The following is a 27,484-nucleotide window of genomic DNA, read 5'->3' as shown; positions in this document are numbered from 1 at the left end:
TCTGATTCTTTTTGGAATGGATGTAGCTTGAGCACTTTATTGTCTTATTGTCGTTATTGTAGTTGGGTTTTTAAATTATATATTGTGTTTTTTAAAACCTATTATTGTATTGATGTTTTTATGAGCAGGTTTCTTGCAATGTAAGCGGCCCTGAGCCCTTCGGGGGAGGGCGGGGTATAAATGTAACAAATAAATAAATAAATAAAAGTGTCGCTCCTGTGGCCCGCCCCCTGCCAGTAATGGACGCTTGATGCAGCCTCCTGGACTCATGGTTCCTATTTTCCTGCCTGCCCTATCAAACCACCCCTGCTTTGCAAAAAGGCCAGAATGGAATGCTGTGGCAGGGTTGCCACAGACGCTGCCGCGCCAGCACCTGGCAGTGCTATTGGGGCACCTTTTTCCCCATTCGGCCACCGTGTACCGGCGACTAGGTGTGCCATGGCCAGCTGCCACAGTGTAGGCACAACACAGGATTGCTCTGCCCATCATCTCATACTCACTGTTTACACCAAAAGCAGCAATCATATGAATCTACTGTAAGTGTGACATGATTTTAGTTTGAGTCCAGTGGCACTTTTAAGACCAACAGAGTTTTAGTCTGGGTAGAAGCTTCCGTGTGCAGGCACACTTCTTCAGATACCATTTAGAGCCTTTTTGGAAAAAAAAATTCTTGGCACTTTTAGGGTTTTACCGGCTATTTTTATCATAATTCTAGTTTTAGTTTTGTGCCATGGTTTTTATGAAGAAATTTCCTGGCTACCTCAACTGTGGATAAAAACACTCATTTTTCCAGGGCTCTAGTCCAAATTAAGATGCTGCAAGTAAGGACTATATGTACATTTGGTTGGGGGAAGTACTGCAGTTTCGGTAGCCATGACAAGTTTTGTTTGAGAGAAGAGCAAAGCTACAACAAAATGGAAACAGAACTAATTTTAGCCACTTTGTCAGAAATAAATGAATGGCTGGTTGGTGACAATGGGAGCAACTGATGCAGTTTTGTAATCTGCCTGTTGACTCAGGTTATTTTAATACATCGTTTTCTTTTGTGAAGTCTCATGTGCTAACCTAGAGAGGAGACAGAGAGGCACAGTTATTAGGGACACTGACAAAGAACCCCATTTCTACAGCCTTAGCTATTTCCAAATAATATCTCCAAATATTATGGAGGTGGCCCTAGTCCAAACAATTGTCCATCTGAACCCCATCCACTTATACATTAGGGCTCACCCCAATTCACTCTTCTCCAAAGGATGGTCACTCCCCAAACCACCTCATCTTTCCCTCAAGTTCAGTCCCCTTAGGGAGTCCCTAAAAGAGTTATGCATTTCTCTTACCCCACATAACTCATTACATAACAATCCATTCTGGCACCATTGAATATTGTGCCATGCATGGTACTCAACTTATCTGGCAAAATAGCTTGTCCACAAGCCCACATCATATTTGTATGAGAGTCTTTGCTGTGGGGGATTGAATTCTTCGCTTTCTGATGTGATTCCCAAACTTGCTGTGCCCAGCAAGTTAAATCTCTAGCTTGGGGCATATCAATTGTAATAGTGGTACATCATCACAGTCTGTAATAGCACATTGCTGCGCAGTGACATTACATCTGTATTATACATCAGAATAATGAGGAACAGGGTTCTTTCACCCACAACTATATTTTACTGATTGTATCCATTCTCTCACCTTACTGTGGAAAAACACTGGAGCATTAATGAGGATAGCCAAAGTTGGTAAAGTTTGTGTTATGTACTAGCTGAGCAGTAAAACCAGTTATTAGAGTTGTCATGAGCCTCTTCTCATGTGAGTACCAGCATTATGCATTGCAGTAATTTCTAAAACATTTCAGAACAATTTCAGCACAAACCTTAACAAAATTATGCCCTTCTAAACCCAATGACTTCAGTGGACCTAGAAAGGAGTAAACTCTGCTCAAGACGGTAATGTTTAAGACACTAACCTAAGTTGATGTAATCAAGGAAGAAGAGATTGGATTTATACCCGCCCCTCACTACCCAAGGAGAGATACACACTGCATAAAACACGCAAGACCATTCTTTTATACAGGCACCATGGTGTATGTTTCTTTTATCCAATGTGTGGGAAAATGAGTTAAGCTGTAATCTTAATAATTGCTGTCTATGGTGCATGGTTGCCTATAATGGACTGGTAGAAGCACTAAATGCGGTACAAAGCAGATTTAGTCCTGGCTTGTGAAGAAAGAGAAATATTGGGTCTGAATATTGTTTAATGACAGAGGCACACTAATTTTTCCTTATTTTCTCGGACACTTTAAAAGACTACACAGTAATTGTGTTTTGGAGGAAAAAACAAAGCAGACAGGGAGCCACCACTCAAAAAGTAGGGGAAAACAGCTCAGGTAAATTAACAACAGTACAGTCTTATCTATGGAAACAAACATAGTGGGTTTATGTTTTTGTTACTTATGATGGCACAATTAATAGTCAGGTTTGGTTCAGTGTGAAAATCCTAATAATTCCAGTTTATCCCCCAAAGCTTTAAGAACAGCAGCTTGGGTCCAAAGACCCATGAAAAGATCTTTGGTACATTACCCTACTTGCTCCAGCTCCTGGAAAGTTGTTCCTGAGGATTGGCAGGACCTTTGGAAAGAGGGCTGAACTGAGGAGGAAGAACAGGCCAAAATTATCCGCATCTCCTGCATAAGTGGAACTGCCCTGGTATATATGGATCCAGGCCACAGAATGTGCAGTGCTATTACAGTACAATAACCAGCAGTAAAGGAAGGTATAGGGTTGCTGTCATTAAGTATACATAGCCAGCTGTAACTCCTACTTCTAGAAATAAGTTCCACTGTGTTCAGTGTGGCTTACTCACAGATAAGTGTCTGCAGGATTGCAGCCTGAGAAAATGTATTTTAGAAACTGGCTGAAAGAAAAGAAGGCCAAACTATAATATAATAATACTGATTAATAATGGCCCTTTTTTGGTCATGTGAGCCATTGCACTGTTGCTATTTCCACTGGCAGAAGAAGAAAACAACTAAAATGACATCACTGTTTTTTGTTGTGTGCGCCTTACGCCTTCCTGCCCAAATGAAAGGGACAAGCTGAATTTGCAGTAGACACCTCATGATGAATCTGAGTCATATTTTTTAAACAACATACAGTACATAATAGAATTTATCTTGTGGCAAGTAGGCATTATACTTATAGAAATCTTTAATACCAAGACCATGGGGTTAATGAGGTACATCAATAGTTGCATAACTCAGTTATTATCTTCAAGGAATGTTATTGGGGGGGGGGATCAAATAGTAAAAATAAATTCTGACTCAAAACTAGCGAAGTTTTATTTTATCTTTGTGTGCTTGCAGAATGGAAATGCTGTCGTTATTTTTTAATTAAGACCGATAATTAATTGGTAGCTCATAATATGCTAGAGATGCAGAAAATCCAATAGATTGTCTGGTTCAATCTAACAGGTTGTCTGGTATCCCCGCTGTAAAGAAAAACAACGTATATCAGAAAAATATGTAACCCTTCACCACCTGTATGTACCTTTTTAATATGATAATTAGTGGGGATGTTGAGTTTTCCATCTAGATTATTTCAGCATTTTAAGCAAATTATTTGCAATGTCATGTTGCTTGCAGATTTGGAAATATGTGCTCCTACAGGCATTTCAGAAGTCTGTTCCTTGTCTTGGTTCAGTTTACTCCCCTATCCCATTTCCACAGTTCTGTGCTCAGAGCCATCCTTTGCGGCTCACCTCCCATTAGAAATATATCATCTTTTTGCACTAGTATTTCAAACTTTCCATACCTGGGACCCACCGTGAGCCTGTAAGTGGCAATACAGGACCTGCTAAATTGCAACATGTGACAGTCACATATCAGAGTTACAGAACAAAGAGCAGGAATACTGCCTAGGAATCCCCTCAACCACTAAGTGATCTCACCTGTCATGCTGTTTCTACTTTCCGTGTATGTGCAAACAGAGGCAGGGAGTGTAACAACCTTTCTCTCACTATGTGCCTCAGCAGCAGGTCCTTCCAAAAAACAAAAAAGGTGGCTCAATAGGGGATTGTAACCCAGCAGGTGGGGCTCCATGGCCCACCTGAGTGCCCCAACCCATGGATTGAAGACCACAGCTTTAATGGCAGCAAGACAGTATGCTAGAAGAGCAATGTAGATGTTGCAGCAGTCCATTCTCCTGCTCTCCTCTTTACTTGCTGTAGCTAATGTATGAGAATCTCGAAACCAGCCAGTTTACTTTTTTTCACCTCGCCAGAAAATACACCAATATAGCATTACAATGCACTTCATGGGTAGCACAACTGTGGGGTGCCCAGCCTCACTTCTTTTCACTTCAAGGCTATGTCTTCAGTACTCATGCCACATCTCCACAGTGAGCATGGTCACTTAAGGAAGCCGGGCTGATTCTTTCCCCCACCTTTTGGACAGTGCAATTCTTGTTATTGTGATTGCACTCTGCGTTGTGGTTGTACAAGTGTCCTGGGAACTTACAGGATATGTGCTGTGATTACTGACCAGTGACCCAACTGCTGCCTCTGCCATTTTGTAAATTTCTGAAACAAATGCTGAAAGCTGCGCTACTATGAAAGCACCAGTCTTGTGCAAGGGGTGATCAGCTACATTTTCTTCCAGCCAAAATCAGCTCACTTTCTTTTGGGCCTGGGTGGGATGTTATATTATTGCCACGGAAAGATCATGTACACGAGTATCCAGCAGTGGTTTGCCATTGCTTGTGGCACTCTGTGTCATTTTATGGGAAAACACTGAGTTGAAGACATGTGGCCTCACCATGTTTATGTTTAAACAGATTCCGTGGGACACAGAATAACAGCTGTAAGAAATGCACATTTCCTGCACTAATGGGATATCTAACTGAGGGGCATTCATTACTGAAAGAGCCTTATGATTATAAATTCACGATTAGAGACCAAGAGATGGCCCGAAGAGGCTACCATAGAAAATGCCAGTTTAAAAATATATATTCATCAAGTTACTCAAAGGTAGCAATGCTATAAGAGTAACAACAATCCTAACTCACGAAGGTGACAGGTTTAATTTTAACCTTCTCTGATGAAGCCTTTACTTTGCTACGAGCGAGTTACCTTCGCTTCAGCACTGAAACACAGTCTTTCTTTAAAGGCCCAAGCTGCATGTGGGCATCAACACTTTCAAGGAAAAAAGCTGGTTTGAGGTTGTGTGTAAATAGTGATGGAAACTGGTGGTTGATCTTATTCTGAAAGGGATCAAAGTGGCCCTTTTTGAAGCGGGCAACTTTGAACTGTTGTAGGCACGTCGTCTTGGAATCTTTGACTCCATAGAATGTCAGCGCTTTCTCTGAATATTCCAAGTACACCCCAATGGTATGAAAGAAAGGCTGTTGTATCACACAATCAAAACCACCAAACCAGGCAACATAGCTCTGTCCATTCCACTGCAGACAGCAGGACTTCTCATTCCTACCCAGGCGGCCCCTGTCATATGACTCCCGGGGGCTGAAATCTTCTGCGATGATACCAATGCTAACCCAGCCATCAATGATCTCCACTTCCCAGTAATAGTTGCCACGGTTCATTACATTCTCTCCCAGCACCTGCTCACAGTTGATGAACCTTGTTGGGCTCTCAGGGTAGGCGATGGGATTCAGCACACGTTTTGCACCCTTTGTTCCAAAAAGTTGAAGGAATTTATCAGCTGTATCACTGTCCAGATCTATGATGAACGCAACTGTGTAGAAGGTGAAGTAAAAGACAGGGAAGAGGGTAAGTAAAACAGTCATATGGTATTATTCTTTTCTCCTGGACACTGAAACTGCAGTAATTGATGGTGCAGTGATACTCTTCAGCAATGTTCCCTCTAAGCTGTGGAGTCCTGTGAGCAAAAATTCTACTTGGTGAGCTACTGACATTAAAGTTGTGAGCGAGCGATTTGGCTACTGCATAAATCCGTTTGCTCTGGAGCCCTCCTTCCTGAGCAAAGACAAGAATGTGTGATCCGGAGGCTAAAAAACGGTGAGCTGGCTCACGCTAACTCAGCTTAGAGGGAACACTGCGTCTTCAGTACTACCCTAGACTCCCTTGGAAGTAAACATTTTAAATCCTATGCCGCGAAAATTCCGATGTTACACCCCAATTAAACTATGTAAGACAAACACATTTTTGTAACTGCTTAATTTTTTGTGCATCAACTTTATTTGCGCATTTTGGCCCTAAGCTACTAGTTATGGCTAAATTTCACTGAAAGCAGCAGATTTTGTGTGTTCTTGACCTACTGGTTTTGTTGATTTCAATGCGACAATATAATTACAACTAACTTTAGCTGGGGAAGGAGGACTTTGTCTTCATTCTCACTTTTTTTTGTAAGCACAAAAATAGAAAGGTTCCCATTTCCAACATGAGAGAAGGAGACATAGTAATTGTTTAGACACAGAGCAATGAGTCTGCACTCTGCAGATAAGGTAAAGGTAAAGGTTCCCTTGCTCGAAAGCCAGTCGAATCCGACTCTAGGGTTGCGGTGCTCATCTCCGTTTCCAAGCCGAAAAGCCAGCACTGTCCAAAGACGTTTCCGTGGTCATGTGGCCGGCATGACTAAACACCAAGGTGCACGGAACGCTGTTACCTTCCCACCGAAGTGGTACCTATTTATCTACTTGCAATGTCTTGCTTTCAAACTGCTAGGTTGGCAGGAGCTGGAACTAGAGATGGGAGCTCACTCCATCATGCGGCACTCGGGTCTCGAACTGCTGAACTACTGACCTTCCACAGCCTGCAGTTCAGCGTCTTAACAACTTGAGCCACCGCAGCTCCTTATATACATTGTACTAAATGAAGCAGTACTGATATTACTGACCCCCAGAGAACCCTTCTATCCTCCAAGCATCTAGGGAAAACTGTGATGCTTAGGGGGTTGCCAACAGGCCTAAAGAAAAAAACATCCTGCCCTTTAAACAGAGGTTGGATGGGATGTTATTCAGCTCCATGCCATGAAAACCTTCAGCTTTCTACACATTAAAGCCTCTGTTAAAGCAACAGGACATTTTTATCCAGGCCTCTTGGGCAATCCTATGATGGTTGCAGGTTTGTCCTTGGATTGACAGGTGCTAGACATATGCACATTTAAAGAATGAAAGTTCAGGAGTCTTCAAAAAGCACACAAAATTCTCCTTTAGAGAATCCTAAAAATATTCTCCAGCCTGCAACACCCTGCTATGCTCCTTCCAAGACTCTGCATATTAGCGGGAGATGAAGCACATCAAGAATCCCAGAGTGATTTTCTTTAAAAGTAAGTTATGGCTTAAAAAAAATCAAGCTATAGTTTTTATGGTACTTAAATATACAGTTCACTCTCGCTCCTGCCACTGCTTTCTGTCCTTTCCACAGTGATAAGAGAGCAGGTGCATTCCTTTAATAGTCTCCTCTGATCTAGGAATAGCAGCAGAGCCTGGTAACAGGGCACATGCGTTGTACGTGTGAGCTATTCCCCTCCATTCAGTCCCCAAGACAGATAGTTTTATACTTTTCATACCACTTTGCTTGATGAGAAAGTGTTCTATAAATACTGAAAATACTCTGAATTGTATAGTGCTGGACTAAACTGGTCAATTGTCTGAGTCAGTCAGTTCCTTCTTTAACTTTTCCGTGCGCCTTGGTGTTTAGTCATGCCGGCCACATGACCACGGAAACGTCTTCGGACAGCGCTGGCTCTTCGGCTTTGAAACGGAGATGAGCACCGCAACCTAAAGTCGGACTCGACTGGCTTTCGAACAAGGGAACCTTTACCTTAATGGGATAAAATGAACTCTCTATACAGAATTACTGAACCCAAATTATGCGTCTTAAATCATGTCAATTTCAGTGGGGGAAGATCTGAGCATATGCTCTGATTACCCCATTTGAATTAATGGGCCTTAGGACCAAGCTAGAGATGCTGAAGATTCGTGTTTGACTCTGTATAGGGTAGATTCACATTTCTTTTAAGTTCCAAGTGTGCTTACATCTGTGCCGATAAGCTACATGGGAATTCTGCATTCTGCCAAAACTTCCTACAGAAGAAAAAGGGAAAATACTAAAAATATAATCAATAAAATACTATGGCCTTACATTTGAGGAAATAGTCCCGTGATTCCAAACAAGCAGGGCTGCCGCTTTTTTCTGAAATCTGGGATTCAGTAGTCACTGTGAGGAGAGAAATTTGCTATGAGTTTACACCAGCAGTTCTGACAGCAAAACTGAAATTACAGTGAAGAAGGTCTTTTATTCTCAAAGAACCCTCATCTCAGAGGCAGGGGCACCATTCCATACTGTCACATAAGAGCACACCTCTTTCCCACTTCAAACCGCTGCCATCAGCAGCTGGACCGCTGTGTTCAGCTATTAAAAACTTATAAAATCAAAAGTAGGCAAAATCCCACAGGTCGCTTAACATGGGATTCAGCATGCAGCTGTGCTACCAGAGTCAGCCAGCAAAAAGTGCTACTCAGAATCCTGTTTTGGTCCTTCACCACCACCACAGAGGCAGGAACAAATAAAGGGACCTTTATTAAACAGAGCTGTTAGGATGGGCAACTCCTTCTCCAGGTCTGTTTGTTCCCTTAACTCTGAAAGCTCCTCTCCCAGCTCTGCTCTCTACCTCCCTCAGCCTTTTCCCGTTTCATGTGGGGATATCAAAGCAGAAGTCCAATGGAACCTTAAAGACTAACAACATTTATTTCAATATGAGTGTTCATGACTTACATCCCACTCTGGACTTTTATTTTGCTACAGCAGACTAACCTAGCTACCCCTTTGCAATGTGTGTGTTTGTGTGTGTGTGTGTGTGTGTATCACCAATGGGGACATGGTTCTGGTCTCGGCAAAGGAGAAGGAACTTATGATCTGGAAATAGCTAGGGTAAGTATCCTGGACTTGCTAGGCAGCCAGGAAGAACATCTCTGCTGCTTCTCCCACAGCATCCAACAGGCCACAAAACATGGCTGTGAAGGGGATTAGGTAGTTGATGGTACCTTTGGAAATTGTCCTTACTCAAGAAGTCAACCAATGCAATCCTAAACAGTAGTATGCCCTTCTAAATCCATAGACTCAGAAGTGTACAATTCTGGTCAAGATTGCACTGAAAGTTATGTAAGCACTCCCACAGCATGCTTTCTAGAGTGTTGCATCTGAGGAGGATTATTTTAGTTACAAAAAAGTAATAACACTGGCCAAATTGAATTAAAAAGTGGTATTTTGTACAGCTGTACAACAAAAATGCAAAAGAAAGGAGTTTAAAGACAGCAATTAGGAAACAGAACAGAGTCAGCTGCCTGTCCTTGCAACTGAGCCAGCAACATTAATGCTTCCATTTCTAGAGTTCCAGTCCTGCTAGGATTAAAGCTTGCCAATAAAAGAATCATTCCCTGCATTTGGAAAGACAAGGAAAGCCACTTTGGACATAGTCCCCAAACCACCCTTGGCCACACCCGGTGATGGTCTGTTTGTTGCCTTCTGTTTTATTTGAGTCATTATGGAAACCTCATAAAACCTTAAGAGGGAGGCATGGGGCCCAGAAACCTGAGGCTTGTTATTACACAAGTTTACAGCAACCCGCACCGCATGCAGTATGCTGAGTGGGGGCTGCAACTTGCCACATCTTTTCCCTCGGAGGTTGCTGGCATTTCACATGCATTTTCTAGTTACAAATCCCAGTGTGAAAGTGCTCCATCTAGAACTCTAGAAGGGAGAAAGATGACCACAGACTATGCAAATAGTACCCTGTGAAATCTAACATGCCAAAGAAGAAGCACAGTTCTGTATGCACAATGTACGACATTAATGAAAAAAGAAGTAACTCTGCTATAATTGCATTAAGGATGGCTTATCAGGTGCATTGCAGGGAAGTATTATGACTTTTTGAAAACACTGGGAGAGGAGGAAGTCACTGGACTGGTGCCAGAAGGCCAAGGGAACTGAGTGAATGAAGAGAGAGGAAGCAATATCTAATTCATTGCTAATACTCTCAGCTCACTCACAGAGGCTGCTGGAGCTCCTAGGAGTTTGGAGTTCTGGACACAGTGGATCCTTGCGGGCAGCAGCTACAGGGATTCCCGCATCCAATAATTACTTAACTGCATGTCCCTCTCTTCCTTTAAGGAATCAGGGTAGTGGGAATAGTTATTTACCTCTCCCATTTTACCTTCACAACAACCCTGGGTAGGTAAAACTGAGAGACTGACCCAAAGTCACCCAGTAAGCTTCATAGCAGAGTGGGGTCTGAGCCCATGTTTCCTCCATACGCTTTGTTAGCCATTAAACCGTAATGCCTGTAGAGATAATTCTGTAGCCACAGATATTTTCCAAAGAAACTGCCCAATAATGATCAGAATGAGCACAGGGTTCTGTAACCAAAGCACTGCTTAGGCCTCCAGGGTCATGCTTTCTTTGTTACAAACCTTCTGGCATCCCATAAAATACAGGTACTTCATCTCCCTTCCCTGAGAGCTGATCCCATTGGTTCTTGCAAATGTTCACTAGCTGCTCCTTCATGGCAGACACAGACTGGCTGGATTTGATAAAGCTCAGCTCTTTCGGGAAGCTTGTAGATGGGAAGGTTTTTTCCTCCATTGCTGTTTTCAGTGCCTGGAACTCCTGGACCAAAAAAGGACAGCGCAATTGACTGTCTGTGGAATTCATTTCACAGACCCACCTTCTCCCAGAACACCAGAGAGCCTATGCCCACATATCATTGTATGGAAACAGACATACGAGAAGGCAGGGGGGAAGGAGAGGGACAGAGGGAGGGAGAGAAACAGCAGCCACACGGGCTGTAGCTTCTAGCGCCTTACTCCATTCCAAATGTGGATCCATGAATAAAATCCAAGTCATCCCTATACTGTCCCTTTACCCAGCCACTACAAATGAAACAGACAATGGCATTACATAATAGCTATTCTTTTTCCTGACAGGAGTAAAGTGCTATGGTCATTTTAGTGCTAAAAATTGTGGGCCTAGTGCAAAGAAAAGCCCCATTGAAGCAGGTCCCCCAATGGGTGAACACACCCATCTACCTACCCAAGTCACGTTTACATATTCACTATTAAAAGTATGTGTGTACATGAATGCAGGCACACAAACCATAGGTCCTAAAATTTGGGATTTTCAAGATTCGTATATATTGAACCCCCTAAAATTTGGGATTCCTGAAAAAAACTGAATTCCAATAATGGTATGGTATTCAGATTTTTGCAGAAATCCAGGGTGGGGTTTTTTTGCTCCATTATACCCTATGGGAGCATTATAGTCAATGGGGAATCTATCCTGGGTTATCCAGGGGTCTGGGGAGGTTGTTTTTTGAGGCAGAGGCACCAAAATTTCAGCATAGCTTCTGGTGCCTCTACTCTAAAGATCCCCCATGTTTCAAAAATATTGGACAGAGGGTCCAATTCTATGGGCCCCCAACCTCCACTGTTTCCAATGGTGGGGGAAAAGCAGCAAAAAAACCAAGGAATGATGTCAAACCAGAGAGTCTCTATGGTAGAAACTGAAGGGGGGAATTTTTCCAAGCCCAGCAGAACCAGTACCACTGTGGCAATGCCAGATCAACAAATCCAAGTAAGGGGGGGGTTTTTTTCCAAACCCAGCATAGCCAGTGCATGTACAGAGTTCCCAAAGAAGGTGCCCCCATCCTCCACTGTTTTCAATGGTTGAACAAAAGAAAGCAATTAAGGGAAAGCACTGGGTTTTGCTGGGCACTAGTACATTGCACAGCTACTGCTCGACACTCTGTACATGCACTGGCTATGCTGGGTTTGGAAAAAAACCCCCCCCTTACTTGGATTTGTTGATCTGGCATTGCCACAGTGGCATTGGTTTTGCTGTGTACTCTGTATATGCACTGATTCTGCTGGACATTCTGTACTTGCACTGGCAGTGCTAGGCTTACAAAAAAAACAACAACAACCCACCCCCGCCTTGCTTGGATTTGTTGATCTGGCATTGCCACAGTGGAATTGGTTTTCCAAAAATGCCCCCCAGCTTCAGTTTCTACTGCAGAGACTCTCTGGTTTGACATCAGTCCCTGCTTTTTTTGTTGTTTTCCCCTCCATTGGAAATAATGGAGGATGAGGGTACCTTCTTTGGGGGTCCATATAATTGTATCACCTGATCCAGTCTTTTTGAAACTTGGGGGGTATTTTGAGTAGAGGCACCAGAAACTACACTGAAAATTTGGTACCTCTACCTTAAAAATAGCCCCCCGTCCCCCCCCCCCACACCCCTGGATAGATTCCTCATTACTGCCTGGGGGGATAATTGACCATAGGCTATAATGGAGTCGAAGGTATTAAAGGTGTCATAGTCCCTTTAAATGCATCCATGAAGCTCCAGCTTCACCCAGAACTCTTTAAATGCTGTTTAACTGCAGCTATCCTGTTTTCCTGGTTAATCCCGAATTTTTTCAGGATTATTTGGGATTGGCTATGCTCGATAACCGAGAATACACCTCCCTCTATATCTGGCAGAAAGAATCGCTGATAAATATCAATAAGGTATTTTTGACTACTTTTTTGGCTCCCTCTATATCTGGCAGAAAGAATAGCTGATAAATATCAATAAGGTATTTTTGACTACTTTTTTGGCTCATAGCAGAATGCACACCCCAAGTCCTAGCTCTACATCATTTCTCCATTAATCCATTATTCTGATGGCCAGATGATTTCTTTCCAGCCCATGCTCTGAAGAACATGGTATCCAGAGACCATATCATACATCATTATTTATTTATTTATTTGATTTATACCCCGCCCTCCCCGTCGAAGCAGGCTCAGGGCAGCTTACATAAAAGTTTTAAAACAGATAAAACATAGCAAATATAAATATAAAACATAAAGTGCTAGTATGCCATTTGTGTAATACTGGCACAGCAGTAGTAGCAAACCATTACAATGACGTACAGTCAGCATTTGAGATCAGTTCATATCGGCGGTGCACAGACTGTCAGTGATGGTATTAGGGCGCAGGGTCTTAAATTCATTCAGAGCGGCTCCTTAGTTGAATGCCTGGTGGAAGAGCTCCATCTTGCAGGCCCTGCGGAACTGTAAAAGGTCCTGCAGGCCCCTGGTGTCTTCCAGGAGCTCATTCCACCAGCGCAGAGCCACCACTGAAAAGGCCCTGGCCCTAGTTGAGGCCAGCCTGGCATCCTTGGGACTCGGGAGGGCCAGACGGTTTTGGGATCCCAAACACAGTGCTCTCTGGGGGGCATGTGGGGAAAGGCGGTCCCTCGGGTATGTAGGCCCCTGACCATAAAGGGCTTTAAAGGTAAGAACCAGCACCTTGAAGCAAATTTGGTATACTATAGGCAGCCAATGCAGTACTTTCAGCGCAGGTTGGATGTGCTCCCTGACGGGGAGGCCCAACAACAGCCTGGCTGCAGCATTCTGAAGCTTCCAAATTTGGGACAAGGGCAGCCCCATGTAGAGAGCATTACAGTAGTCTAATCTCGAGGTGACCATCGCATGAATCACTGTCGCCAAGTTGTTGCGTTCAAGGAAGGGAACGAACTGCCTAATCAGCATCCAAGAGCACCCTCAAACGCCTCACCTCCGGTACTGGCACCAACAGTGCCCCACTGAAGGTCAGCAGTGGGTTCCCTAACCCCGGGCCACCCTGACTCAGGTACAGGACCTTCGTCTTCGTCGGATTCGATTTCACCCAGCTCAGACTAAGCCAACCAACTACCTAAAATGTTTTCCTTTTATTTACCTTAAAATATAACAGATGTGTGCTTGCAAGCATATCTCATACAGGTACACTAATCAGAGACCTGGAATTGGCTACCACTCTTCTGAGATGTACAGGTGGCGGCAAAGCCAGGTTTACTGTTGCACAATATGTGAAATGACCCTTGGTCATTCATCCCCACAAGCACAAATGCCCCTGCTCACCGGGGGGGGGGGGGGGGGGAGGGAGGGAGGAGAGAGAGAGACAAGTGAAAGAAGTAGGGTTGCCAACCTCCAGGTGGGACCTGGATATCTCCTGCTTTTACAATTGATCTCCAGAAAATGGCAGCTTTGAAGGGTGGACTCTATGGCATTGTACCATGCTGAGCAGGTTCCTCCCTGCCCAAACCCTGCCCCCTCAGGCTCCACCCCCAAAATCTCCAGGTAATTCCCAATCCAGAGCTGGCAACCCTAGAAGTCAGCCCCTCCACTTTCATTTATTTTATTTATTCACATTTATATCCCGCCCATCCCGTAAACGGGCTCAGGGCGGGTTACAACAATTTAATACATACAATAACATTTAAAACAGATTAAAACATATAAAAACAGTAGTCATGCTTGCCATAGGGAGAATCTGGCCCCTAGATGTAACTAGCCGGTTACCAATAAGTGGAAGATTGCAACCTCGGGTGGCGGGGGGGGGGGGGATATATGGACTCCTGCTGCCTCAGCCAAAGGCCTGGCGGAACAGTTCTGTCTTGCAGGCCCTGCATGTCCCAAGCTGAGTTTATACAGAGCAAAAGTTACTCTATGGGCACTCCTGAGGTGTGGGAAAGGCAAGGGAAGCGAGGGGTGGAGCCTTCCCTTGCCTTGTCTGCCCCTGTGGTCGGCCCTCTACTGACAGGTTAACCAGTCAAAGAGTAATACTTTGGACGCACCTGCAGGAAAGAGATGGTGTCAGTGCTGGGGACTGTCTCCAAGTTCTGCCTGTACTCAATCAGCTGGGTCCGCTTCTCTTCCTTCTGCCGCAGCTCCTCCTTTGCTTCACCCAGAATAGCTCTTTCACCATCCTCAATGAACCCAAGGACTTCCTTCTGGAAGGCTGCAAGGACTCTGGCTGTCTCAGCAAACTGTTTGCCGACCTTCTCTTTCTCTTTCTGAGCAGTGCCCTAAACAACACAGAGGTGGGTTTATGCCAGTCACTCCATTCAACAAGTCTTGTGGTGCCCCAAAACACGAGCGAGCCAAATGCCTTCCTTTTATAGCCACTCAGAGCTGATGAGCTTGAACAATCCTCCTCATCTTACTCCCACCCTGCAGTTTAGCTTCCAACTCAAAATTCCTCTCCCTTTGAGCACTAAATATGGATGGCATTACATCTGCATGCCTTTAGCACCAGCCTTGGGTGGCTTTGAACCTGAGTTTGAAACCAACTAGTACTGAAAAGAAAGGGATGAACATGAAGTGCACAAGACCAAGAGCAGCTCCTTACTCAGAATTTTTGACCACATGGACCTTCCAGTTAAAATAAGAAAAAGAAAACACTCTTAACTTTAGCCATGATAAACAAATCAGGAAATATCATGTCTAGTGTAAACTGGCATGGCTTTTATTATTCGGATATATTTTTGCCCTTACCAGCTTTTCAGGACTGGGCAAATACCTCCTTGCAAGAATAAAGCAAGATGTCAAGAAAGGCTTTCTTACTACTACTTACTATATACTACTTTTCTGTACACATGAAGGGAGGTCTTTTTGCATGGCAGCAGGGCATTGCAATGTGATTTAACACCTGCAACCAGAAGTGGTACAGTCTTAGTGAAATAGGGGCAGAACTGTTACTGTAACTTTATATAGTCAGTTCTAAAGATAGCCTTCACTCTGAAGCCTCTCAGAATTAGGAAATACAGCAGGGAATTCTGGAAGAAGAAGAAGAAGAGATTGGATTTATACCCCGCCCTTCGCTACCCAAAGGTGTCTCAGAGCGGCTTACAAACTCCTTTCCCTTCCCCTCCCCACAACAGACACCCTGTGAGGTAGGTGGGGCTGAGAGACCTCTTGACAGAAACTGCTCTTTTTCAAGAACAGCTCTTATCAGAACTATGGCTTGCCCAAGGTCATCCAGCCAGGTGCAAGTGGAGGAGTGGGGAATCAAACCCGGTTCTCCCAGATTAGAGTCCACGCACTTAACCACTACACAGAATAAGGTATAGAGAACACTCAAGACTCAATTTTTGCCATTTTTCTGAAAGAAAGTGAAACAGACTTACTTTGATAAGATCTACCATCTTCCTTGTTTGTGCAATGGAGACTCCAAGTTCGTCCATCTGATTCTCAACATTACTTAGAAGTTTTGGCCGCTGGGCCTTTCAAGTAAATAAAACAAGAATCAGAACCTCTAATGTACATGAAGGAGCACATTTCTAATATAAATCTCATGGTAGCAGAGAAATGTGTGCAGTTTATTTATACAAATACTAAAGTTCATAATTTTTTCTAAATATGCTAAACACTCATCTGGGGCATCTGGATTAAGATTTGTACTGAAGACCGTGCGTAGCACCCATGTTTCTATTTTGTTGAAAAATCCACAAATTATAGCCATGCTTTTTTTGTTAGGACCAATAAAACTAGGTTAAATTATGATCAGTGTGATCCTATGCAGAGTTATACAAGTCTAAGGTTGTTGTTCATTTTACTGGGCTTAGACTGGAGTAACACTGCATAGGATTCTAATATAAATTGGATTAAATGGTGCCAGGTACAAAACAGATCTTAAAATGCAGCAAAGGATACAGAGGGTAGGAAGCAAAAAAGGCCACAATTCAAGTATAAAAAAGCCTACATTTGATCAGATCTTTCTTTTCCCTACCAATAAAAGAAACACTGTTGTAAGGTAGCCTTTAGTGTATCTGGAAATCTCTTTTGCATCCCACACCATCAAAACCAATTGAGTCTACAGCAGCTTTTAAGATTCCGGCCTTGGGCTTTCCCATCCTGCCCTGAAACATCTTTGTCTCTTCCTGGCCTAGCCTTTTTTTGCATGGTATTTTTAAACTCAGCAATAGAAATAAGCGGTGGGAAAGCTCAATATCAGAGTACAGAATTATACCCAGCCTGCATTACGGAAAACAAAGTCTGATTTGCAGTACAGTAAAGCCTTTCCTGATTTGAACGAATTTATTTCAGTTGCTGAATTCAGTTTTCTTGTACTCAGTCACCTTTGTAACTGTAATGCCTGTACGTCCTTTGACAAACGTAGTGGTGGCCTTAAAAACCTGCGAGGGGAGCTGTGTTCCCGCATTTCCAAATGTCCAGCATTTGAATTGAATGAGTACTCCTCACCCATAGCTGGAAAGACAGGGAGGAGCCAAACTGTGTGCCCCAGTGGGGTTCCAGACTCTATGTAAACAATATGCTGGAAGGAGATAAAGACCAGGCTGAAAGGGTTGCGCTAAAAGGAACAATAATTGCTCTGCCAGAGAAACAGCTACAGTCCATATCGTATCAACACCCCCACCCCTACCAAAAAGCAAGGAAATGAAGAGTGCCATGGAGAGTGCTTATCTGGGGAAGGCCTAACAAACTACTGAGCTCTTTGAAGGGGTGGGGAAAGAAAAGAGGCTAAACTGTAAGGTAGCCCTGATTGATTCCACAGAATGCCAGATTCTAGTAATACGAATGCTCCTTTCCCCAAAGTGGGGAATAGTTCTTTCTTATTTGTATGTGGTAACTTATGTAAACTTTTTTTTGCTGCCAAGCCACAGCCAACGTATGGTGACCTTGTGGTGCTTTTAAGGTAAGAGATATTCAGAGGTGATTTGGCATCACCTGGCTCCGTTTCATGACCCTGGTATTCCTTGGTGGTCTCCCATCCAAATACTGATCAGAGTTGAACCTATTTAGCTTCCAAGATCTGATGAGACCAGACTGGCCTGGGCTATCCATGTAAACTTACAAAACATATCTGTTGCCAAGCTTTGCAGAGCAAATAACAGCCGGTTAGTAAGAAAGAAACTGTCCTGTGAATTTGATAGTGGCCACTCTGTGGTTCTATTTGTTCTGTAGAAGGCCCTGGAGTATTACCTCTCTGTAAGACCACCAAACTGTGTAAGCCATTCTGATTTATGTATGCTTGCACACACGTACAGCAGAACAGTCTTTCAGACATGCAATTTTAAAAAAGCAAATTAGTTTAGAAGAAGAAGAGATTGGATTTAAAATTAGTTTAGGCCTTCCAAATGTGGTAATTCCTACCACAGAGCCAAAAGCAATCTATTTTTGCCACACAGGAAGGCTTCTATCCCTTCAGTTCCACCAGGAGTGACAGCTACAGACAAGGGCTGTGCAAAAAACCCCAAAACCTGGCATTTTTCGGGTTCCAGGATATTGAACCCCCCAAATATTCGTATTTCCCGATATTCCTGAATCCCAATACCAGTATAGTATTCGGATTCAGGAAATATTCAGGAAACCTCTTGTACAAGGCAACCTGCATCCTAAACACTGACTATGGGGGCACTGGTCCCCATAGGGTATAATGGAGAATTGATGTGGGGCTCTGGGTGAGCTGTTTTTTGAGGTAGATGTACCAAATTTGCAGCATAGCTGCTGGTGCCTTTCCTATAAAATCAAACCCAAGTTTTAAAAAGACTGGACCAGGGGATCCAATTCTTTGGGCCCCCAAAGAAGGTCCCCCATCCTCAATTTTCAATGGAGGTGAAAAATTTACTTGCCAAATTGTGCAGTGACAGTGGCACAGCTTGGAGAAGGCATTTAATGAGGATCGGTTTAAATCTACACCAAGCTACACCACTACTGTGCAACTCGGTGAGTGAAAGGCATTTAGGGAGGGTCTCTTTAAATGCCTTCTCCAAGCCCCGCCACAACTCAGGGAGTGAAAGCAATTTAAAAAGACCACAGCCTCCTTAAATGTCTTCTCATAGCTGCACCTGAATAAAAGCTGAATAATATTGGCTTTTATTCAGGCTCAGCTATATCGGTAGCTGAAAAGGTATTTTTTCCTGTTTGTTGTTGTTGTTTGGGTAAACCGCAGACTGATCTGGCACCACAACAATATTGGGGACAATTTATAGCTGCTTGGCAGAAGGGAACTACTTAGAGTTCAGGATATGGGACTGCTTTGCAGGGCATTGGTCCCTCTTGCTAAATATTCTAACCAGAGGGAATTCTCCAAGTCATTCCCATCCTGCTACCTAAGATCTTTAAACTGGAGATGCCAGGGATTGAACCAAATCATAGTTCTTCTACAGAGCACTGGGACCATCTATAGAGTACCTAATGCTTGTAAATGTATTTTAAAAGAAAAAAATGCCATTTTTAGCTCACAGTTCCTCCTTTGTCATAACTTTGCTACCCATCAAATTTCATGCCATATTTTACAGATGGTTCCCTCCCCTACATTCCCATAGTGACTGCCTCTACTGTTTTAAGAAAATCTGTTTCCACTTTCAAAACCAATGCTGGCCAGCCTGTCTAGTACTGCCAACTTTTAAACTGGTCCCTCTAGCTGTCACTTTAACATCAGTTTGATCTACAGCAATCGCTAGGTGATATTTAACTCCATGCCATGAAAACCTTCGTTTCCTCATATTAAACCTCTATTAAAGGGACAGGACATTTTTTTCCTGGCCAACTGGCCATCATAATGGCAATAAGAGCTTCCATCCTCTCATCTAGCTGACATTTCAAGATGGGGATACTGAACATCAAGTACTTCCTCCAATTATAATGAACTTTAACAGACTGCCGCAACTTCCAGGTTTTTTTGCAAGCACCATCTCTAAGTGGGATCATGTTTAAACAACATTTTAATTCCAACGTGTGCACCACTTTCTAAATGTTTAGTGCACTCCACTTATTCATTTAATATAAGATTGCCTATAAGCGTAGTCCCAACACATAAATGGACTGTGCATGTATCCAGAAGGATGGGCATCTCAGGATGCCCTGTAATTAGATAAACAGAGGCATTCACCCCATACTCCATGGGCAGTGCCTGGGCCTTTTGAGGATATTATGTATATAGCCCATTTGTGAAAACTTCCCTTTTCCTACCCTCAAATGCTCCATTAAAAAAAAACTAACCAAAAGCCAAGTGGTTTTTAAATGACAGTACATCACAGCTGTGGAGCTAAAGTGGCTCAAGTGGTTAAGACGCTGAACTGCAGCCTGTGGAAGGTTGGTAGTTCAGCAGTTCGAGACCCGGGTGCCGCATGATGGAGTGAGCTCCCATCTCTAGTTCCAGCTCCTGCCAACCTAGCAGTCCGAAAGCAAGAAATTGCAAGTAGATAAATAGGTACCACTTCGGCGGGAAGGTAACAGCGTTCCGTGTGCCTTGGTGGTTAGTCATGCCGGCCACATGACCACGGAAACGTCTTCGGACAGCGCTGGCTCTTCGGCTTTGAAACGGAGATGAGCACCGCAACCCTAGAGTCGGATTCGACTGGCTTTCGAGCAAGGGAACCTTTACCTTTTTACATCACAGCTACAAGCCTTTCCAAATGTAAGAATCCGCAAAACAACACAGTGAATGCACCTTTGGGAGACGGAGCTGAGCTTTCTCATGAACTGTGCCATAGGATGAACTCTACTGAAACTGACAGCTCAGATAAAACTAGTGGGTGAAAATTTGGGAGATGAGTCATCGCTATACGGGAAGGGGAGTGAGGCGGAAAAAATCCCCACCATCCATCGTCAGTGGAACACAAAAGACTAACGGATCAAGGAGTAGAATCTGGGAAAGGTGCCAAGTGAAATAAAGGAGCCAATTTCAGCCATGGTGGGAAAGAGCTGCAGGGGTGGGTGGGGGAATAAACTAAAGCTGTCGAATCAGGAAACTGGTTTGGCTCAGTAACACCAGAAGGTGTTTGCCCTCTCTCTTTCAACTTTTGTGTTTGCCTTGTCCCAAATAAAAATTCACCAGATTGCTTGCATGTGTGTAATCCGGCAGCCCAGACAGAATCCACCAAAATGAAGATCAGCTACATGCTTGAAGTTATAGACATCATGTTGATGGATTTTGCAAAATGTAATCATCACCTCTCCTGGCAGGGCAGCATTCTCGGCGTTGGCTAAAATCGAGCAGCACCAGAAGAACATGCAAATACCAGGTGCTTCCAGGTGCTATTTTCCTGCCTTCTGCATTAAGATAAAAGTAGCTCAAATACAGTAAACCTTTATCAATACTTTGGAAAGTATAGTATGTTGCGACTGCCACAGGAACTGTTCCTCATTGAAAAAATTCTCTCACCACCTACCTGCCAATGCCTTTTGGATCCCCACTGTCTAAAATTCATTCATAACCTGGCGCAGTCTCTCCCAACATCCTGCTTCTTGACTCTAGCAGCTCTCACCTGTGTTGGTTGTCACTTAGCCCTGACTCAGGCTAACTGGCAAGCCCCAGGCCAAGCCACGGTGTGGAGAAAGCATAGAAACAGGACTTTTCCCCCTTCTCCCATAATGCTAGAACTTGGGGGCACTCAGTTTATGGGCAATGGATTCAGGGTGGATAAAAGAAAGCACTTCTTTACTCATTGAGTAATTAAGATTGTAGAATTCACTGCTGATGGATGTAGTGGTAGCCATGACCTTAGATGGATTTAAAAGGGGATTAGATGGAATTATGGAGTTGAAGTCCTTCAGTGGCTACTAGTCATAGTAAATAAAGGGAACCATCGCATTTAGAAGCAACAAACCTCTGAATACCAATGGTACAAAGCAACATCAGATGAAGGCCTCTGTGCCCTGTGTGATGACCTCCAGGGCAAGTGGTTGGCTGCTGTGTGAAACAGGATGCTGGACTAGATGGCTCACTGGCAAAGGCCAACTTCAGATCAGATAATGTGACAATGGCAGTGCCAATTTTATAAAGATAGTGAAAAACAATTCTTTAACTCAAACAAGGATGCAAGCAATAAAATCATACCAAGCAGGCTAATATTAATAATGCATCCGGGACTACTACACACCAGGACATAGTGACATGTACATACAATGGTTATTATTGATGAAAACGTAAACCACAGCCTATGACGTGAACTTCCTGCTATTGCTTTGCATAGACCACCCCAATCCCACAATCCCAAATAATTACTTGAGAGCAATTTGTTCACATATGCATGTATGTCATTTATCATTATCATTCAATGACTCCTCTGAAAATGGGGTAGATCCAGCAGAAAACTGACTTAGCTGAAATTATTTTAATTTTTTTAATCTAACCTTTCCATAAAGTTCAAGATGGTTTATTGTATTAACCTGCATGTAATCTGAGCTTCTGAGCAAATCTTCCACAAAAGTTAGTTCCCGTATTTTTACAATACCAAAACTTTTGCCCGGGCTAGGGAATACAAAGCCAGTTTGGTGTAGTGGTTAAGTGCGCGGACTCTAATCTGGGAGAACTGGGTTTGATTCCCCACTCCTCCACTTGCACCTGCTGGATGACCTTGGGCAAGCCATAGTTCTAGCACAGCTGTTCTTGAAAAACAGCAGTTTCTGTCAGAGCTCTCTCAGCCCCACCTACCTCACAGGGTGTCTGTTGTGGGAAGGGGAAGGGAAAGGAGTCTGTAAACCACTCTGAGACTCCTTTGGGTAGTGAAGGGCGGGGTATAAATCCAATCTCTTCTTCTTCTACTACAATAACTCCAGATGTGTAGCAGTTCTAGTCTGTAGTAATTTTTGTCAAGGGCAAAAGTGTCTGTGCATGGAGCATAGTTTTTATGGAAGGAGGAGGAGGAGATTGGATTTATACCCCACCCTTCACTACCTGAAGGAGTGTCAGAGTAGCATACAATCTCCTTGCCCTTCCCTTCCCCACAACAGACACCCTGTGAGGTAGGTGGGGCTGAGAGAGCTCTCTTGAGAACTGCCCTTGAAAGCACAGCTCGGAAAGAATTTATGACTGACCCAAGGTCACACCAGCAGCTGCGTGTGACGGCGTGGGGAACCAAACCCGGTTCTCCCACATTATAGTCGATGCTCTTAACCACTATAGCAAACTGGCTCTCCCTTTATGAAAATGACAATGTCCCAGACTTCCGGTTTATGGTGACACGCAGGCAGACACATCTCCCGGACATCCCGGGGATGTAAACTGCACACCAGCATGTGGGAGGGGGTCCGACGGGTCACGACCCCCCTGAAGCCTTGGTAAAAGGCTCCCAACCAGGGGGCTTTTGAGGGGCGACCTCTTCGATGGCCGAATGCTGGAGAATTGAGGTGCCCCTCCGCCCCGAAGGTCCTGCCGCTGAGTGACCACATGGTACGAGTGCTGCTGACTGGGACAAGCGTTGGAGATCGGGCGAAATAAATGATGACGAGCGAGGCCAAATGGCCAACAATGAACTGTGAGTCAGGTTGAAGCGAGCATGAAGATATAAAAAGAAGCTGCCCCCCTTAAAGAGCGACGGGAAAGCGAGTGGAGGAGGGGTCCCTACCAAATGCATAGACAGAACATGGACGGAAAGAGGGGGGAGCGGAAAAATAAGCGACTAAAACTGTTTTAAGGGACTTACCAGAGTGCAAAAAAGCGTTTGGGCGAATATCAGAGACTTTAGCAACTTTTTTGGAAAGTAAACAAATCCAAAAAGATGGCAGGGAAGAAACCGGAGAAAGAGAAGCTGTTGAAACTGAAACTATGGGGCAGTCCTCGAACAGATGAGGTCACTGAACTCTCAAAACTCTTGGCTGACTCCCTGCGCCCCCTGCTGTACGAATTCACTGGCATTAAACAACAACTGTCAATAATTGGTCAGAGTGTGGCAGCGCAGCAGATGCAACTGACTCAATCCTTAAAAGCAACAGAGCAAATGGGAGAGAAGGTGAAGGAAATGGACGTCACTACTAAAAAAGTTAAGAAAAATGTGCAAAAGCTGGAAATGAAGCAAGCTATGGAAGAGTCAAAGCTCTTACAGCTACAAATGGATAAAGCAAATTTGGTCTGAGTGAAGCAATAGCCCCAATGACAGATTCAACAGCAGAATACCTTTGCAGCGAGATGGATGTGATCTACAGGTCCTATTCATTGTACATCAAGAAAAATAATCTGCCTGGGGAAATAGTGGTCAGATTCTCGAAGAGACATGTCATAGATGCTATTTTGAAAGCAACTTCGGGAACACCCTTGAAAATCGGGGGCAACAATATTAGGATTTTAAAAGGCATTCCATTTGATATAAGGCAGAAGAGAAAGAACTATAAAGAATTAACCCTTTTCTTACAAACAAATGGCATCAGTTACAGGTGGTTAATCCCGGAAGGCATCATTTTCAAGCTCAACGATAAAAAAGAAAAGATTGACTCTGTTTTTAAAGCATGTGAATTTCTGCGTACACAGCTTGAGGAACCAGAAGAGGGCAAAGGGGAGGAAGAAGAAAGCAAATCTGATGGCGAGTTGGGCTTGAGGTCTTTAGACAAGGACTCCCCCTCTGAAAAGGGGGCGGCTGCCCCCAAAAGCTCATATAAACTGAGGATTAGAAAAGATAAGAATAAATAAGGGCTGAAGGACTTTGATTTGTGCCTGAAAAGATGTTGAAATAACTTGGGGATGCTCTGGGAACTTCTTTAAACAGTTAAAGGGATGGTTAAACGATAATTAATCTAGCATAACCGACTAAATTCATTGTATTATTAGTACCTTTTTGAAAATAGCTTTATTGATTTTTTGATCTCCTACCCTTGGGTTTTTAGTTAGTTGTGGGTCTTTTTTCTTTCCCCCCCAGATGTAGTTTCCCTTCCCTATATTTTCTGTTGTAGTTTTGTAGTCTGTAAAAAAAATCAATAAAAACCTCCCCCCAGGGGGATGGAAAAAAAGAAAATGACTATGTCCCCTTATGATAGTGCAGCAATAGTCCTAATCCAACAACAATTGTGCCATCTGACTGTGCTAGTTCAGTCAGTCAGTGTAGTATCAGCACAGTAACATGCAAAACTTGCTTGACTACAGAATGCAGTGGGCCACTGGGGGGGGAAGGGAATGGCAACTAATGCATCCCACAATAACTTCTCAAACACTCCCTTGCTGTGCACTCTGTCCACACAATCAGCTTCTATCCAAATCAACAGCCTCTCATCCTTATGCTTTGACAACTAAACTTCCAGTCCAGTCATGCAGGGATAGTTGGGCAACCTGGACTTGTTCTAGTACACCAGCTTTCCTTGCACCCCCATCATGGATCAGCAGTTCCATATTTTGGAAGCCCAGTTCTGCAACCACCCCCAAATTCCTACTTTAAAATGAAGACAAAATGGCATTATTGCAACACACGTGTGCCTGTATCGCACCTCTATAAACACAAACTGTGTTCTCGGCCTTACAGATTCCTTAGCAACAGCATTCCTAGGATTCCTCAGATATGGCCCTGCCAGTATCCTTGCCCTCTGCCACTTCAGCCATGGGACAAGGACTATAGTATGTTCATGCTGCATCAACTACATGCATTGCATCCTAATTTTTTATCCTGTTTCTCAGGATCCCCTTGAACTTTGCTCTCAGCTGGAATTGCTAAATACATGAAACTGCTTTATACTGTAAGACCACAGGTCCATCCAGCCCAGTATGGTCTACTCTGATCAGCCTTAGGCAGTGGTATTTTCCAGCTGTGTTCCTTTTGAAACTATTTAATGGAGATACCAGTAATAAAACCTGGAACCTTCGCGTACAAAGTAGCTGCTCTACAATTCCTCCCTATTTTGTTTGCATTTGTGCGTTCCTTCGCTATTAACAGATCTGGAATTCCCCCAATCACTGCACTGTAATATTCTTGTTGCTCATATGAACTGGCCGTAGGACTAGGGACAAACTATTACAGTTCCTAATAGGCTGCGTCTAGACTTCTTGAGCCAAATTTCAGTCCATCAGTTGCCAGGAATCCTGCCATGTTGCCAGGAATCCATTTCCCAAGCATAGGGGCCCCCAATTCAGATTGTGACCTCCCTACCATCCCGTTTTTCTTATCTGAAATGGCCCCAGAAGAGCACTATTTGCTCAGGTCTTCTTGTCCACTCCCATTTCTAGTTACAGGGATATGAATTCTCCTGTCCTGCGCAAATAGTAGCCCCAGCACCTCTCCTTTTGGAAAACTAAACAAACTATTCGGAGCCTTTCCTTCACCATGGAGTACTTGAACCCTAGCAGAAAGGTCTATACCGTTAAAGGGCAGAGCTTTCAGATGAATCCAACCATAATTTTTGTTCAGTCGCACAGTCGAGTCCGACTCTTCACGACCCCATGGACACTCCTCGTCTTAAAAAGTACACTCCGGGAACGCGCAAAGTGCTTTCCCCGGCCTCAACTGCAATATGTTTCCACAGTCTCCAGTAGGAACAATTCTGCAAACGACGGCACTGCCTGCTGCCTTTCCGGCACCCCACATTCAAGGCGTCTTGCCACTCATTTGCTGCCAGAAACTTTCCGACGCTCCCCCCCCCCCACAACCCCTCCCTAGCAATGCTCCAAACACCGAATGCGCCCAGCATCAACAGGGGCCGCCATCTCACTCCGTCTAGCTTGTGAGCGAAGTTTGCAGCAGGCACCTCCACGAAAGTGCGCCGCGACGCCCCTCCGTCTGCCGGCGCACGGCTGCACAAAGGAGCCCTTTGGTGCCTGGCCGCCCTACCCACCTCCACTTGCTCCCGCGCCACCTCGACCGCCACGACCTCATGGCTCCGGTGCTCCTGGGCCCTGCACAGGTGGCAGATGCAGCTCTGATCCGTCCGGCAGAAGCTCTCCAAGGGCTTCAGGTGCAGCTTGCAGAGGCTCTCCTCGATGTGCCGCAAGGGCGGCGCCAGCCGGTGGCCTTGGAAAGCGGGACTTTTGAGATGAGGCTGCAGGTGGGGAGCGCAGAAGGACGCGAGGCAGACGAGGCAGGACTGCGCCGCCCTGGCGCGCTCCCCCCCGGTGCAGAAGTCGCACAGCACCGCCTCTGGCTGGGCATCTGGGCCCTCGGGCCGGCGGGGGGACCTCTCCGAAGCGCACGGCTCGGGCGGCTCCTCGGGGGACATGGCCACGCGCGGACTACTCGAGGCCGGCTGCCGGAGCTGCAGCAGCTCGGCCAGGGTGTGGTTCTTCCGGAGCTGGAGGTCCGCCGGGAAGGGTTCCTGGCACAGAGGGCACCTAGCGGCGCTCTGGCCCCCGGCTCCCGTGGCGCCCCCCGGCGCCGGGTGGTGCCTGTGCACTCCGATACAGCTCAGGCAGAAGTTGTGGCCGCAAGGGGTGGTGACCGGGTCCCTCAGAGCGTCTAAGCAGATGGGGCAGCTGAAGGGGCCTTCCTGGAGGCTGGCAGCGGGGCTGGTGGGGCAGGAACCCTTATCCATGCTTCTCAGGAAAGCGCAGAGCGCCCGGCCGGGCTGGTCCCCGTCCCAAAATCAGGGCAGGGCGGGCAGGAAGAGCGCCAACTCCGCCCATCGGGAAGGGAGCTCATCTCCGCGAGAGGCAGCGCTCTGGCCAGCCTGGGAGCGAGACGCGACGGGAAGGGCCAGCCTTCCGGGGAAGAGAGCGGGATTCTTCCAACTCTGAATGACTCCCTCTTTCCACGGGACGCGCGAAGAGAGAAACCAGGCCTTCGTTCAGTCCAGCGTCTTCGCTTACAGGACAACTCCTCTCCCCGCCCCTCGCGGGGATTCCGTAGGGGACGTGGCAAAGGCATGGCCCCCGTTCTCTTGGCCCCACAGACGGCTCCTCTTTCGAGGAGCCCTCTCTCACCCTGCGGGATCCAGGAAAAGTGACTCTCTGCCGGTTGTTCTAAAGAACGACA

General features: G+C 44.9%; 1 protein-coding gene across 2 annotated transcripts; it reads right to left on the bottom strand.

Moving 5' to 3' along the window:
* Positions 1-2,110: 2,110 nt before the first annotated feature.
* TRIM47 (tripartite motif containing 47) lies at positions 2,111-27,484 on the bottom strand. Of its 2 annotated transcripts, XM_015414487.1 has the most exons (7): positions 26,352-27,484; positions 15,980-16,075; positions 14,648-14,878; positions 10,443-10,638; positions 8,116-8,190; positions 5,122-5,743; positions 2,111-3,483 (listed from the first exon to the last, which is right to left on the bottom strand). In XM_015414487.1, exons 1-7 carry the CDS (start codon positions 27,042-27,044, stop codon positions 3,411-3,413), a joined length of 1,986 nt encoding a protein of 661 aa, XP_015269973.1. In that variant the 5' UTR covers positions 27,045-27,484; the 3' UTR covers positions 2,111-3,410. The 2 variants fall into 2 exon arrangements, with proteins under 2 accessions (XP_015269973.1, XP_015269974.1); XM_015414488.1 differs by lacking the exon at positions 2,111-3,483 and having other exon boundaries at positions 5,118-5,743.

Source organism: Gekko japonicus, unplaced genomic scaffold (assembly GCF_001447785.1).
Source record: "Gekko japonicus isolate JY-2015 unplaced genomic scaffold, Gekko_japonicus_V1.1 scaffold277, whole genome shotgun sequence".
Classification (NCBI taxonomy): Eukaryota; Metazoa; Chordata; class Lepidosauria; order Squamata; family Gekkonidae; genus Gekko; species Gekko japonicus.
Note: the sequence above shows the minus strand (reverse complement) of the source record. Positions and strands in the feature narration are given on the sequence as shown.